At 34.8% G+C, this 16,808-nt stretch overlaps 1 protein-coding gene across 1 annotated transcript in view; it reads right to left on the minus strand.

The window, feature by feature from the left end:
* LOC122808188 (alpha-2-macroglobulin-like protein 1) overlaps window positions 1-16,808 on the minus strand; it is a 452,973-nt gene that overhangs the window by 263,799 nt on the left and 172,366 nt on the right. Inside the window, exon 7 of the mRNA XM_044079156.1 lies at window positions 6,624-6,708. Within this exon, the coding sequence (XP_043935091.1) occupies window positions 6,624-6,708 (85 nt within the window). The remainder of the gene's footprint in view (window positions 1-6,623; window positions 6,709-16,808) is intronic.

Consider the following 16,808-nt stretch of genomic DNA (forward strand, 5'->3'; position numbering starts at 1 on the left):
ATTGCCATTTAGATTCTTGACATAGTTATAGAATGCTTTGTGGTTGTCTTTGGAATCTTTGGCAATTTTATTTTCGTAACTAGCTTTGGAGGATTTTATGAGGCATCTCAGTTTCTTACTGAGGCTAGTAAGGGAGTTTTTTGCATCCTGGGATTTTCCTCTTTTCTGCAAAAGTTTCTTCCTTTTGTTGTAAAGTTTGTTTATGGCAGGGGACCACCAGATTGGCTTCCTTTTTTTGGATGAGAGCATTTTGGTTCTTTTTGGGATGGCACGATTCATGCATGAGTGGATGTGCTCGTACAGTGCCTTAGTGTAGGATTCAGCAGTTGAACTTTCAGTACCTGTCTGCATGGGTGTCATGAAGTTTGTCACTTCTGACTTGAGTAGCATGAAGTTGGCTTTGGAGAAGTTTTTTATGGTGGTTTCTTTACTGGGGGGTTGGGGTGGGATGTGGATGTTAAGGGTGATTAGCTTATGGTCAGACCTGACTAACGTTAAGTTAACTAACGTTAAGTGCTTTCATTAAAAAACTTCATCAGAACAACAAGTACATACTAAAAAACTCCAAATATATACCCCTACTACAAGTCACATGAGATTATTAATTAATTCAACAGCAGTTAAAGTCATATACACTTCATATTATACATTGTTTTACAATTAATTAAAAACTGATACTCAAACTCCAAATATAATACATAAATAAATATAATATAATAAAATAATAAAATCTAAATCACCTTATGCCATAATGCATAAGCTTTGATAGGGGGGGTAATGGAACAACTGTTTAACACAGGATAGTTGTAGGCATTTAAAAATATCTCAACTCACACCTGTCTAAATGTCCATCCATAATCCACCCTTGCATATATTTTATAACTTGTTCAATAATCAAAAAGTTAAAACTATGGTTATTAAACCTATCCACATGTCTATAGAGTACATTAGTGGCTTTTTTGTTCCTAATACTATTATTGATATAATTCCTTATGATTTTATTGAACAGGGTGTATCAAGAAGTAAAAACCAAGAGGGATGATGTTTTTTATGTATTATGGGACAACAAAGAATAGAAATTGCAGATAGAGATTCAGTAAATGTGAATCAAAACTATACACTCAGTTTTATCACTACCTTTAATTTAGATAGTTCAATAATATTTGAGAGTATTTGTAAAAATTGGGCTGTGTTCCTGAAAGATGGTGATACGATGGAAAAATTAGGTCCAAGACCAATAGTGGTATATAGGAAGGATAGATCTTTAAAGATGAGACTAGAAAGGAAAACACATAGTACGGATAACAGAGCTTGTTCTGGTACAAATAAGTGTGGGTGTTGTTCCACATGCTCTTATATAAATTCTATGAATACCTTTCAGATAAGAAAGAGGAAATATAATGTGAGGGGGAGTTATTCATGCAATATGTCTAATATGGTCTATTTAGCACAATGTAACCACTGTCCAGCTTTTTATGTTGGAAAAACCAGTAGACATTTTAAGAAGTGCATTTATGAACATATTTTAGACATTAGGAACAAAAAATCCACTAATGTACTTTATAGACATGTGGAGAGGTTTAATAACCATAGTTTTAACTTTTTTATTATTGAACAAGTTATAAAAGATATGCAAGGGTGGATTATGGATGAACATTTAGACAGGTGTGAGTTGAGAAGGCAAATATTTTTAAATGCCTAAAACTACCCTGGGTTAAATGACAGTTGTTCCATTACCCCCCTATTAAAGCTTATGCATTAAGGAGTAAGGTGATTTAGATTTTATTATTTTATTATTTTATATTTATATATGTATTATATTTGGAGTTTGAGTATCAGTTTTTAATTAATTGTAAAAAAAATATAATATAAAGTGTATATGACTTTAACTGCTGTTGAATTAATTAATAATATCATGTGACTTGTAGTAGGGATATATATTTGGAGTATTTTTAGTATGTACTTGTTGTTCTGATGAAGTTTTTTAACGAAAGCGCTTAACAACTGGAAATAAAATTGGGTTTCACCATTTTTCTGGTTCTTTGGAGGTTGTTTTCAACTGTTGTTCTTGAATTGCAAAGTATGTATGAAAGCAATGCAGATCAGCTTTTTTTCTTTTTACTGAAATATTATTGAATTTTATAATAGAACTTTAAAGATTTTTTGTGCATTTTATTTTTTTTTCCAATAACATAATCATTCAACCTTAAAAACAAAAAGGTAATTATTCTGTTCATGTGCCTAAATGAGACACAATAACAATAATCTTCTAAATCCAAACAACAAATAAATAAATAAATGAATACTAAAATAGGTGAGCAGTTCAAGGCAGGCTTGTTCAGTTTGATTCCTAATTAACTTTTCATTATCTCATTACTTAATCAGAATGCAATTAATAAAACGAGAAAAGGAGAATGTGAAATACATTATGGATTTGTGACTGAGGAATAAATGGAATTGGATGTCTTCAGATATTCATTTAATTGTACAGAGTGTAATCTTGTACATTCTGAGTCTGGTATTATGCAAATGGGACTTCACCAGGAAATGCACTTGTGTATTACGTTTTCTGCTGGCGACAGTGGGTACATCACATGCTATAGAGCAATGGTCCACAGAATCAAAGGGAGCCCTTCAAGGACCAGACTATGTATTCCACTTTGAATTAAAGAGGGAATATTGCAAGAAATGGTAATATCAGAGATACATGTGAGTCCAGATTTTTGATCATTCAGTCTCCGGATTCTGGGATTTGTCATGGCAAGTCTTGGCAATTTAAATGATTACCTTAATAATATTACATACTCTGATCCTGAGTCAATAGCCAATATCCTAGTGGATAAATTTAGCTCTTAGTTCATGCCACCTTCCCAATCAGTTGTTCCCGACTTATCTTCAATTCCCCCTTCCCAGAAAAATCATCATTGATCAAGCCCTGTCAGCACTATTCAAAGCCAAGAAAACTGCAACCACTGGTCCTGATAAAATACTGGGCTACCTCCTAATCAGAACCAAATACAGTCTGGTTGAATTTCCCATTATCATTTTTAATATCAGCTTCTGTATAGAATATTTCTAGAATACCCAAAAAAGTGCTACAATGATGTCACAGCATCTACGTTCCAGGCAATTTGTATCTATTAGCCTCACAACTATTACATGAAATTTTATAGAATGTATCTTAGCCAAATTCATTAACCTAGTCAGAGCAATATTCTGCACCTAGACCCTAATCAATTCAGCTTAGTCAAAGGTAGTTTTTGACTGCTAAACTTAAATAAATTCTTTAAAAAGATCACCATATCCATGGATAATGGTCACTAAATACATACTACATATCCTGACATGGCCAAAGCCTTTGATAGAATCCTCAATATGGATATTACCCTTAAGTTATCACAACACAACATACACAATTAGGTGAGAGAATGAATTCAATCAGCAAAGGTAGTTGGTGGTGTTCTGAATGTAAGAATTTCACAAGCCACAGGGTTCAGTCCTGGATTCTCTACTTTTCAGAATTTTCTTTTATAATATCTAGCCTTAGGTTAATTGTCTGTGGCTAACAAAGTCTATTCTTGGTTGCATGCTGGGAGGATACATCAATAGGAGCTTGTCTATGCTAGCTCCTTGTGTACCAACATGACCTAAAACCAAATGCAAACAAATGCAGTGTGGTTGTATTCCCAAAACAGAAATTCCTTGTGTAACACTGCATTAATGATAAACCCCCTCCAAACGAACACTGTTATTATAGACTCAGATACCTTGGCTGACAACACATTATCATTTAACTATTCTGTCCCCTACAAAATGCCCCACATCCTTTGCTGTGGCTGCCAGACGCATTCTTAAACCCTCTTGGACCATTTTCTATAGAGATGGAGCTGACATGGAACTTGAGAAGTCTCCTGAGGGTCTACTTGTTCACATCTAATAGGGAGTTCTATTTTTCTATATCCCTACCCCATGTTGCTTTCCCCTTCTTTTGATCAACTGTGGTACCTCAGTGGGCCTGGCATGCAATAGGAACTTACAGTGTATCACTCCCTTGCCTTGTCCCCACTCTATCCCCCCCCCCTTTTGGTGTAGTCCTCCTAGTGGAATGTCTCCAGCCTCCACCAAGGATCATCACAAGAGACACCCAAAGAGTCAGCCACTGACAAGGGATGGTGACACCTATCATTCCTTCACACTCCATCAGAAATATGAGTCACTAATCAAAACCTGGGTTGTTTGGGCTGTATACAGCTCTTTATCCATCTACACCACCAGAACAGTACCAGGTGCATATTCAATGAAATTGGATCCTGTTTCTTTGGCCTTTATGCAGTAATTCAAAACTATGAAGCTATGAAACTATGTAAGTATAACTTTACATTTGACCAACATAATAAACATAAGTCAGGTTCTCAGTTATTCCCAATAGGGGTAATACATAATTACTGACCATGGGATGGGCAAGGCCAATGTAACATCAAATGGGTTAAGTTAATTCAAGTGCCAAAAGGGCAAATGTCTAAGTTTAAAATGGCCAGCAAGGGCATCTAACCTCTTGCTTACCTATGAACCCATGAAACATAACACTTTCAGTTTAGAAGAATGGGCACTTTTTTATATGATACTATCTTAGTTTTGCAAGACAACCTCAAAAAAAAAAGAAATAAAATTGCCTGAATGATTATTGTTGTCTGTTCACTTTAGGTTCACAAGAAAAGAGGCAAAAAGCCAACCAAATGGCAGGAAGGTGATGGCTGAGGTTCAGTGAGAAGAGATGGAAAATGTGCCAGAATAATCCAAGCTGGAAGCATTAGATGAGAGGGAGATTAAAGTAATGGATACATAGCAGGAAAGAAGCACTTTTGCACCAGGCTTAGGTGACCATTAACAGCAGCAAACATGGTGCTGAGATGAGTCTTAAATGGCATGCAGGCCTAAAGCAATGAGGTAATTTTTGTTCCATATAATATATTGGTCAGCTCATACACTGATTACAGTATACTGGTAAGTCCATAACTTAAGGAGAGTACACTGATCAGCCTACACCATAAGTACAGCAGACTGGCCAGCCCACAACCTATGTATAGTTTACTGATCAGACCACACCTTAAGCACAGTATACAGGTCTGCCCATACCTCACAAATTGAGTAGATTTCTGGAGAACATACACAGAGCAACATCATGCTGCTGGAATTGGTGAAGAAAAAGGCAATGGAAAAGTGTGTGGATGAAGTGGAAAGGTTAGTACTCAGCTTAGAGGATCTGACCATCCTCTCACTAGATAACATAAAATCCTATTCAGTAGAAATCTTGATCACTGGATGGGGAATCTGAAATTCATCCCTGGTCTGGCCCCCATGTCTCTGATAGACAGAGGTTGACCTTAAGTATATAATCCCCAACTAACATACCACCCACATAACCTGTAGCTACCTCTTTACTACCATACCCAATCATATAGGTATCCAAGGAACTTGCTGACAAAACCGGGTTGGTTGTACAGCTAGGTTTGTAAAGACATGTTTGGCCATTGGTCTAGTATAAACCTATGAACCTATGACCATGTATGTACAAGATTATGTCAAGGAAATATGAAGGCTCCCTTTGAATTGAATTACTGGAAAGAAGCAAAAAGGGGTGTCAAAAGCAGTGGATTGCTTGGATTAACTACTTGCTGGACTTCTGAAAGCACTTCTTCTCTGGACTCCAAGAATGGACGACCATAATGGGTGACAGAGTAAAATGCATTCACTGGACAAGAATGATAGTCTTATTCTCTCCTTTTACCATCAATAAATGTAATCTGATGAAAGAAACAAAGAAAATTAACTAAGAGTATATATAATAGGAAGATAAAATAATGTTACTTAAGACTGCAATATAATGTTGCATATCTCAGAGGACTGAAGAGGTGGGATACTACTGAAACGTTAATTACCTTAAGCAATGTATTGAGATACATGATGTCAGTGTAAAGATATAATTAATATTAATTGTCCCAATACTACTGAAACTTTCATTACCTTAAGCAATGTATTGAGATACATGATGTCAGTGTAAAGATATAATTAATATTAATTGTCCCAATACTACTGAAACGTTAATTACCTTAAGCAATGTATTGAGATACATGATGTCAGTGTAAAGATATAATTAATATTAATTGTCCCAATACTACTGAAACTTTAATTACCTTAAGCAATGTATTGAGATACATGATGTCAGTGTAAAGATATAATTAATATTAATTGTCCCAATACTACTGAAACTTTAATTACCTTAAGCAATGTATTGAGATACATGATGTCAGTGTAAAGACATAATTAATATTAATTATCCCAATATTACTGAAACTTTAATTACCTTAAGCAATGTATTGAAATACATGATGTCACTGTAAAGATATAATTAATATTAATTGTCCCAATACTACTGAAACTTTAATTACCTTAAGCAATGTATTGAGATACATGATGTCAGTGTAAAGATATAATTAATATTAATTGTCCCAATACTACTGAAACTTTAAATACCTTAAGCAATGTATTGAGATACATGATGTCAGTGCAAAGACATAATTAATATTAATTGTCCCACAGCTTCGATCATTTTATCTTCATACCTGCCACAGAACGAAACTTGGAATTGAGATTCCGATAAAGTGACCACCTTTGGAGCAAACACACTGACATCAAATTTTGGTAGGACTGCAAAAAGAAAATAATACAATAAGTGAACAAATTAAGTAAACTATTACACAGTTATAGCCTAAAATACTAAAGTATGAACTATCATGTGATATTTTGTTACATTTGAGATGATTATTACTTATCATGATGTGTATAAGCAGTCATAAGTGTGTGGGATGTACATTTTCATTAGTCATTTATCAGGGTTATTGCTGTAGTTCTTGTAATAACATTAAAACCAAATATAATAAAACAATAGTACCACAAGAAGCTAAAGAACAACTGTCTTTCATACAAAGGAAACAAACTGTAGTACATAGCAGGAAATTCTGCCTGTTTGATCTAATACCACACTTCAAATATTTGATGCAGTGATAATACAGATTTTCATATCTAATTAAATGAAAGAGAGTCAGCAGAGAAGAAGAAAGGCAGACATCATCTAACTCTTTAAAAAACGTCTGCATTTTCACTCTTTTTTCCCTGGCTAGGTAACATACCTCTCAACTGTTATTTCCGGGTTCTGAGGTCCAAATAATGGGGTGCCATGATTCCCGAGCAGCACCCCTAATTTTCTGAATTTCACGGCCATTTTTAAACATTTTTTTCTGTGTTTTTTTAGGACTGATGTCATCGCGCAGAGGCGTGCGCAGTGAGGTCAGCTTCATGAGCAGCCTGCAAGCCTGTTGGAATATGATTGGGCTTGAGGGGTGTGTACTACTGAGTGTTTGTTTATTATCAGCCAAGGAGGTACAAGGGCAAGCTAGCTGTTAAGTGGTTTGTTCATGGAGTGTGGTACTTAACTAGTGCAGAGTGCAAATACAGACAACAAACCATTTAATGATGTTCCTCATGACTAAAAGGTAACCTTTTAAACTAAAAAGTAATTTCCTTTCCTCTCTCCTTCAAGTGATGATGTATTATTTAGAAATGATAGAGTAAAGGGAGAGGAGGTGTAATGTTAACGCTGTTGGCCTACGCTCTATGCACAGACATGGATTATTGCTTATTAATAGTATAGCAGATAAGCTTTCACTGACAAATATAAATTGAAAAATCTGTTTAGACCACTGATTATTTGGGCATAGCACAAGATAAGATGTATATTTTAGTAAGATGAAGAATTATGCAGGATATCATGTTATGCTGAGGCGTACTGAAAAATATAATAGACAAATGGAATATTTATTTTTCCCAGCAGAGAGCTGAAGGCAAAATGCAATGGAGAAGCATTGCTTATTTGTATCCACATGTTCTCTTGAGTCTTTTTGAGAAGATCAAGTTATAAATGTGTACAAACAAGTTTTTGTTATCTCCAGGCAGTGACATAAATTTTCTATTGAAGAATAAATGACAGATGACAGAACTGTTCAACTTAAACACAATTAGAGACTTAAAATACTTATGAATTTTGTAAATGACAGTAAGAAATGTGTTGTAAACAACTTACAGTATATAAATGTTCAAACTAAACATGTATTCCAATATTGTTTTTGTTCAAGTTACAAACTTTTATACGAAGCCAGGCATTATTGCCCTTGCACCTGGTTGGTGAGATATTTTACAACTATATTAAAATATAGCCATTTGCTTAATTATGCATATGAATATCATGTAATATTTCTCTAGCTCTTAAACAGTCAAAAATAGGTATCTAATGCCCCACTTAGCTGATCCTAGAGAAATGTCGTGAGGCATCACTGTGGTTTAATTTATACCATATCTTGAATTAGTAGGTGTGCAAATATAGTTTGTAAAATGCATGAACTTTAGTGGTGCTACTCAAAAAAGATACAAACTACATTTCTTCAGACTTGGCTACCTAAAAAATCCTGATTCACCATGCAGATTTGAAAATAACAGTTGTTTAATCCTCATGCAGGGGTCTCAGTCCCTATAGTTTGCTATTTAATAGAAACAGTTCTGAGGCTAGAAAATGTTGACATAGGTTATAAATATTGAATTTTTGAGGTGATTCATTGAAATGTGTTTGAATAAGCAAGTTTGTTGGATGGTGATCAATGAGACTGCAACTGAATTTATGAAGGGTAGAACTCTCTTAAGTGCTGTAAAGCTTAAATGCTACTGCATTAGAAGGATCGCATAGTATATTATGCTTTTCTGATGTGGAAGTGGGGATATGGGACTAGCTATTGAGCTGCTTGCAGGTGATGTGTAGCACAGCGAAAACTAGAAAACTAAACAGCACATTTCCAAAATGAATAAAAAAAATCCAGGCTGTTTACAGAAGGGATCAAAGCTTGTGGTATTCAGAATAAAAAACACGCATAAGAGAGTGAGATCATTTTGATAGTTCCCATCCTAACTACGAACATAAATGGTGTATATTGTGTCTATATGTGATCACACGAGAGCTACATGCAGTGTGCTGTAAAACTTAAATCTGAATGATCTGCATTTTCTGCTGTATTCAGAAACTGAGATGAATATGCCAAATGATGTACTCAAGAAGTACTGGGAAACATATCGTTTGCATTACAGGTGTAAATATCACTATTAGTTTATTTGTAAGTTGTAGTAGAAGCAGTGGTTTTGACTTTTATAAGATGTTGTTAGAAGATGTACAAGGTAAGTGTGTAACTAAGGACCTGACACTACTTTGGGCAGGCTGAAAGGAAATTCATAGACTTGCTCACACAGAGTTTAGGAGTCCATTTTACTACATGTTCTGCCTGTCACCTGTTACTACCTATGCAAAGGTGAACCATTTAGTAATCTAAGTAGTTTTAAAGAGGCTAGGCAGATACTGAACTTTTTTGGCCCCACAGAATGTGACTTGCATAGGTAAAGCCTTATCTTTTTAACCAAGAAATTAGCAAACAATCCAGACAAAGACAAAAATAATGTGGGAAGGGATGCCAGCAATCAGGGGCATATTTTTAAATATTGTTCTTAAAACATAGAACACTGATAGAACAATATTTGCATTAGCATGTATTTTCTGAAGGATATGAAATCTGAAACTCAAATGTCTGTCATTATTATATAGTGACTTCAGTCCTCAATAATTTGCTAGAAAACCACAAATTATTTGAGGATCAGACCAAAAATTTAGACATTTTTCATAAATTTCTAAAGTTGAGAGATATGAATTAATAGTGCTTTTGCAGCCTACAGGGGTACTTTAAGATGCTGCTCATTAGTGAATTTTTTGATGTAGCTGCTATATAGTAACAAAAGCTATAGTCTCTGTATATATGAATGCAGTTGATGAAAGAGACTATTTTTCCTGGTGTAATCTGTATCTATTATTTTGGAAATGTAAAATGTTTCTTATGTTTACATAATGCATTTGAAATGGATAACAAAAGGCAGCATTTGTATATATAGTGACAACAAAAAAATAGTTAATTTCTTAATAGATAAAACTGACATTTGCTTAGTAATCTTAGAAACTGCTTGTTTAAGAAGCTGCAGAGTACAATGATGATGCATTTTTCTTTTTTTTCAAAATTTTTTTTTCCAAATAATATAATGTTTAACAATACAATCATCAATAAACAAGTATTATAAACCTTTATATACACTATGTACACTTGACCTGAACAAAGGAGGGAAAAAAATATAAAATATATGAAATTAGTAACAAAAATTTATAATATTCAATTAATAAATTTAGTTTATTAATTATTTAGGGTTCATTTTTAATGTCTCAATAAGAGTTAATTTTTTTTCCCAAGGATTGTTTGTCCATGTTTTAGGTGAAATTCTCGATTCCTTCACCTTGATTTCTAATGTCACTGTTTCTCCCATCAATCTCAAGAATTCTTCCAGAGTAGGTTCTTGTGAAGACTTCCACTTTCTAGTTATACATTTCCTTGCTATAGCTAGTATGGAGCAAAGTAGGTAAAGATCTTTTTTATTCATTCCAATAGTATCATTAACATTTAAGAGGACTAAAGATTTGGTTAAAATAAAGGTATCTGTGAATATAGCTTGGAGAAACATAGTAATTTCTTCCCAGAATTTTTATATTAATACAATCAAAAAATATTTGAGACCAATCAGTTTTACAGTTTAAAGAACATCTCCAACAAATGGCTTTATCAAGTGAATTGAATTTGGCTAGTTTATCAGGTGTAATAAATGCCCTGTGAATATATTTCCATGTAAATATGTTCCATACTTGTAAATTAAATGTTAAGTTATCAGAACATAAAATAATTGTTTTACTCTCAATTGATAGATTAGTGTGACATCCTTTTGCTATGAAATTCCAATATCTTGCATTAGGGTTATTTTTATATGTTACTGCGAAGGTGGTGCTGCGGTACCTTTGTCGCCTCACAGTAAGACGTTGTCCTGTTCGATTCTCAGCCAGAGCGCCTTCTTTGTGGAGACATGCGTGAGAATGGGCGTACCTTCGTTGAAGGTTGTGCATCAGGGCCAGCAACTCAGCACATAAAAATCTATTGCCAATCATTAGCGGACTGGAGTTCAGCTGTGGTGACCCCTAACTGGGAAAAGCCGAAAGGCACAACAAGGGTTAGTTTTATATGTTATCAATATTTTGTATAATTTTAAAATTAGATTTGTCCAATTATAATTGCCGTAAATAATTTCAGATATTAGACTTATCAAATTTGGACTAGTTTTTTAAGGAGAATTAATAATTTTACTATTAAGATCCTTAACATATGATAACATGCTTTGTAGTATCAACCAATCTGCTGATGGAATGTCATATTTATTCTGAATTTGTTGAATGTCTAATACTACTTGATTCTCTATACAATGTCGCCAACAAGTGAAGTTTTTCCCCTCCCATCTAGTTAAAATAACATTATGAATTTTGTTGAAGAAATTCTTTGTAGAGCTAAAGGGTATTATCAAGTCTAGTCAAATATTAATATCCATGTTAGTATATATAAATCTTCTGAATAAATTGTAAATATTATTTATATAATTTAAGTTTGTTGGTTTTGTTATATTATATTGAATATTAACAGTAAATATGTGCCACATCCTATTATTTTGTTCACTTAATATACAATTTTTAATTATTTTATTTTCCTTTAGAAAAATAATAGTGTGCAATGTTTTCCATGTTGAAGAATAATTAGGATATATCCAATTAATGATAGTTCTTAATATGGAGGCTTTTATTATGTATGATTCTAGATCTGGGAGTTTAAATCTACCCATTTCCCAAGATCTAATATGATGTGTATAGGCTATTCTATTTCTTTTTGGATACCAAAGAAAGTTTAATAGAATGTTATTTATTTATTTATTTCAAGACTTTCTTGTTAGGTACTATAGGAATAGCTTGTGCAATGTAATTAATTTTTGGAAGTATTCTCATTTTTATTATTTGTAATCTGTCTTCAAATCTCAAGAATATTTTATTCCAGCTTGCTATTAACATTTTTATTTTATTAATTATTTTGCTATAATTTGTGGCTAACATAGATTCCAAATTATCACATAGTGTTATTCCTAAAAATTGTATTATGGTAACTTGTTTTCCTATGACACAATTTGTAGTTAAGGTAAATTCTCTTTTTATTCAAATGTATATAATTATAGGTTCATAGGTTCATAGGTTGGTACTAGGCTATTGGCCCTGGGGCCTATACAAGCCTAGCCATAACAATTCCCTGGCTATCTCTTCCCACACTATTTACTTCCCTGGACCCCTGTCTAGCAGGGTGACTAACGTGATCCCCAGGGTGAATTTCCTTTCTCCCATCTATAACAAGTTTTCCCTTGTTAAGTCTAAGGCCTGAAATATAATAAAACCTTTCCACTATTTCTTCTAGTTTTTGTACTGATTTATCTGAGACAGATAATGTGAGTAAAACATCATCAGCAAATAACATCATTTTTGAATTGGGTTGACAATATACATCTATGCCTGATATATTAGAGTTATGGTGTACTAATGAGGCAAATAATTCAATTCCTAAGGCAAACAGGATAGGAGACATCGGACATTCTTGTTTTGTACCTTTGGTTATTTCAACAGCCTTCGAGGTAAATGGCCCAAGTTTTACATAAGCCAAATTGTTTTTATAAATATTCTTTATTAGCATAATAAAATTAGTAGGACATTCAAACAATTCTAAAGCCTTAAAAAGAAAATCCCAGTTCAACGAATCAAAGGCTTTTTCTATATCCAAAGCTACTATTAGAGCTTCTTGGTTGTTTATGTTTTCAAAATCTATGAGTGTTAGAATTCTTTGTATATTGTCATGTGTGTGTCTTTTATAAATTAATCCGGTTTGATCCTCATTTATTATGTGTGTCAATGATTGTTTTAATTCTACTAACTAATATTGACATGAAGATTTTATAATCATTGTTAAGTGAAGATACTGGCCTATAAGATTTACACTGTAAAGGGTCTTTGTTTTCTTTTATAATGGGTGTAATTAAGGAGTATCTCCATGAAATTGGAGTTATGTTTTGTGCTAGAATTTCATTCAAAGTTTTGTGAAACAATAATATTACTGAAGGTGGAAATATCTTATATAATTCATTAATTATTCCACATTTTTATTTTCCGATGTAGTAAAGTTGTAGAGTATTAGGACTTGCTAAAGATTGTTAAAACCTTGTACATGTGGTATATGAGCATAGATCACTGCTGTTTTTAGCTGCAAGCATACCTCTCAAATTCCAAACACATGAAATTTGCATAAAGCCTTTAATAATGGGGAGCAAAAACCTCAAAATAGGGGCAGATTTTAAATACTGTTCTTAAACGTAGAATGTTGTTAGAATAACAGGTTTTGTGTTAGCTTGCTTTTTCTGAAGCATATTTGTAGTTTTATATTTTGTCTATTCTTCAATTTGCATTTTAATGTTTGTATCCCACAATTCCATCAGAGCGGGCAGTGTTACATAATTGTGTATGCAAATTTCATATTATTCAGCATACAGATGTGTACCTATTTTCATTGGCCTATATCCAGATTGTTGTTGTTTCCAGGTTCAGAGGTATGCTAGGTACGTTTTCTCATTTGGCATTCAAACAATAATTTACTTTTAAAACTGATCTTCCAACAGTATTTTATAATCTCTGTCACAAGTATCAACTACTTTGTTAATATGTGGTATATAGCTAAATATTACAATCTGCCTTATACCTACAGCAATTGAAAAATACCACACCTGTTGACTAATCTGTTTTGTGTTAATCAGCTATTAGGCAAGCAATAATGTTTAACAGGATGTGTTACTGGAGAAATATCAGACTGCCCAGGATATTGTATAGCCTGATTCCACTGACATCCCCACCTCTAGAAGGTCCATTATTTTCCCTATAAACCCATCCTTGAGGGCATTATTTTTATTATTCTTTTTGTCACCCTTCAGACATTATTACACCAACCCAGCTCCCAGTGCCTCACATCAGCTCCAGGTCTACCAGTTTGTCTTCTACCATGTCAGTCTTCCTCCAACATTGCTGTGGCTGGTGATGGATCTTAAGGCTGTCCTGGGGGCATAGCCACCTTTGCTTCTATCCTGGAGAGGTTGTTTTATGCCCCATCCATTCACTGTCCCACTTCCCATGCTCATTAGTCTTGTTTAAGAACAACTTCCCTCACTGAACCACATCACCCTTAAGGAGGCAACATTGATGAACACGCTGTAACCAATTCACTCTGTCAGTTGCTGTTGTTGGTAATGGAATCCAGGTTGACTTGGCCTTTGTCAGGGCTTTATCCCTCTATGCTACAGGGAAGCCTGCTTGAGGACATTATTGTGCATAAATAATGGCCTATCTGCTAAATTAATTCCTACAAGTACATTTCTTAAATATTTTTCATGTAAAGCAGCTATTCTTTGTTGTTGTAGGAAGTATTTAAGTAAGTATTCAAAGTACTTAAAGTCTACACACACACACACACACACACACACACACACACACACACACACACACACACACACACACACACACACACACACACACACACACACACACTCAAACAAATGTACCCAGCAATCACATGGACTTTTCTTGACTGAATACACTTCAAGTGTGTAACTGTGTACAAATGAATGAGAAAAATTAATCCTGAAATCCCTCCATGCCTCTTAACTGTCCTGTTCCTTTCCCTTTTGGCTCATATGTTTGCAGTATCCCTCCAAAATGTTTGATTATGAATGAGGATTATAGTAAGTAAATACAGACATGATAGTTTCATGCAAATTATTGTTGTCCAATGCATGCTGATGAAAGCTTCTTTCTCTATATTGAGCTGCCTTTTTCTGTCTTGCTCCCCCCTCCCCGGATATGTACACATAATTGCATTATTTTTCCTTTATTTTTTATATTTCATGAGTCATTGGTTCTGGCTTTCTGAGCTGTGCTTTTCGAGGAGAAAGTAAAAAGGCACATATTTACAGCTGCTGAAGTTATTTTCTTAGTTATACTTTTTCACTTATTTTTTTCTTTTTATTAACTTTTTTATTTCAAGTTCACTAAACAGTGAACTGATGTTTTACGAACTTAAACAATGGTAATCCTTGTTTTCACTCTGTGCTTAAGTTACGGTGAAGTGGCAGACATGTTTTTCCTCAGGTGTTTTCTTAATATTAATACCTTGTTGCAGAACATTCAACATCCAATAAAGTATCCTTGTCCAATTCGATCATTATCTAAACACATATCAATGCATGTGCATTATATTTTCCATTCATACATCTAAAGTGATCCTAATTAAATTCTTATAGGTTCATTGGTTCATAGGTAGGTACTAGGCTTATCTGCCCGAGGGCATTTATAAGCCTAGCCAGAGTGTGTTGGCTTTCACTGCCCCATTGATTAATTAACTGAGCCTCTGTCAAGCAGAGCCAATGAAGTGATCTCAGGGGTGTATTTTCTGTTACCCGTCCACTCGACAAGGTTTATCTTGAAGAGTGTTAGTAAGGAGCTCTGCCTGATGTAATTTGGAATTTTGTTCCAAAGCATGAGGAGTCTCTGTGCCAGGAATCTATCCCTCCAGCATGTTCTATTTATTGTTGTGGCAAGGTTTAGCTCACTAGAGTGCATGGCTTGCAGTGACTTGGATTTCTTTAGGTGGAGCATGTCCATCAATTCTGAGTTGGACATGGCTTTGTAAGTCAGGCAGAGATCACCTCTGAATAAGCGATATGCTACTGAGTACAGCCAGAGTTTTTTTCAGTTGGGCTGCATAGGAAATATGTTTGAGACCAGTAATCCTCTTGGTGAGGTACTCTTGTGTTCTTTCCAGCTGTTGGAAGTGTCTTGTGAGGTACATCCCAAATGGGGCATTGTACTCTCTGATGGGTCTAATGAGTGACGAGTAGAGGGGGCACTATAACCTCTTTATTTCTAGATGCAAATCCTTTACTAATTAGATGGGCCACATAGAAGGATTTCCTAACTACATTGGCAATACAATTGTCAAAGGAGAGATTACTATCTGCCTGGTCCCCAGATCTCTTATTACCTCTTCTGTATTAAGGGGGCTGCCAACTATGTGGTAATTCGTGGGTGTTTTGTTGATCCCAAATGGGATGACTACTCATTTTTTGGCATTTAGCTTGAGGTCATGACTTTGACACCAGGTGTCCATCTCAGTAAGGCCCTTTTGGAGGATGTCTGTGTCAGCCGGAGAGTCAGTTATGACTCCCAGTTTGCTGTCATCGGCAAACTTGGTTAGCCATAGTCCTCCTGTGCTTATCTGTACTTCTGAGAAGTATATGTCAAACAGTAGAGGTCTCAGGTCCGAGCCTTGCGGGACACCACTTGTGACTGGTTTACAGTCAGACCTGGAGCCCACTATTCTTACAGTGTGAGTTCTGTCTGTAAGCCATTTGGCAACCCATCTCATGAAGTAGGGATTTATGTTCAGGCTAGTGAGTTTTTCTGTAATACCCAGTGAGGAATGGTGTCGAAAGCCTTGGTGAGGTCAAAGTAGGCTGTGGGAACCACCATTCCCTCATCTATGGCCTTGGTGACTGTCTTGAAGAAGTCAACTAGGTTTAGTAGGCATGATCTGCTCTTAACAAAGCCGAACTGGGTTGGGTCAAGTGTTTGGAGGTTCCCAATGTCTTTGTTAATGTGTTCCATGATGATGATGTGCTTCATAGTCTTGCAGACCAGGCTAGTCAGGCTTATGGGG

The sequence above is a fragment of the Protopterus annectens genome, chromosome 8.part0 (assembly GCF_019279795.1).
Source record: "Protopterus annectens isolate FY-2018-M chromosome 8.part0, PAN1.0, whole genome shotgun sequence".
NCBI classification, from domain to species: domain Eukaryota; kingdom Metazoa; phylum Chordata; order Ceratodontiformes; family Protopteridae; genus Protopterus; species Protopterus annectens.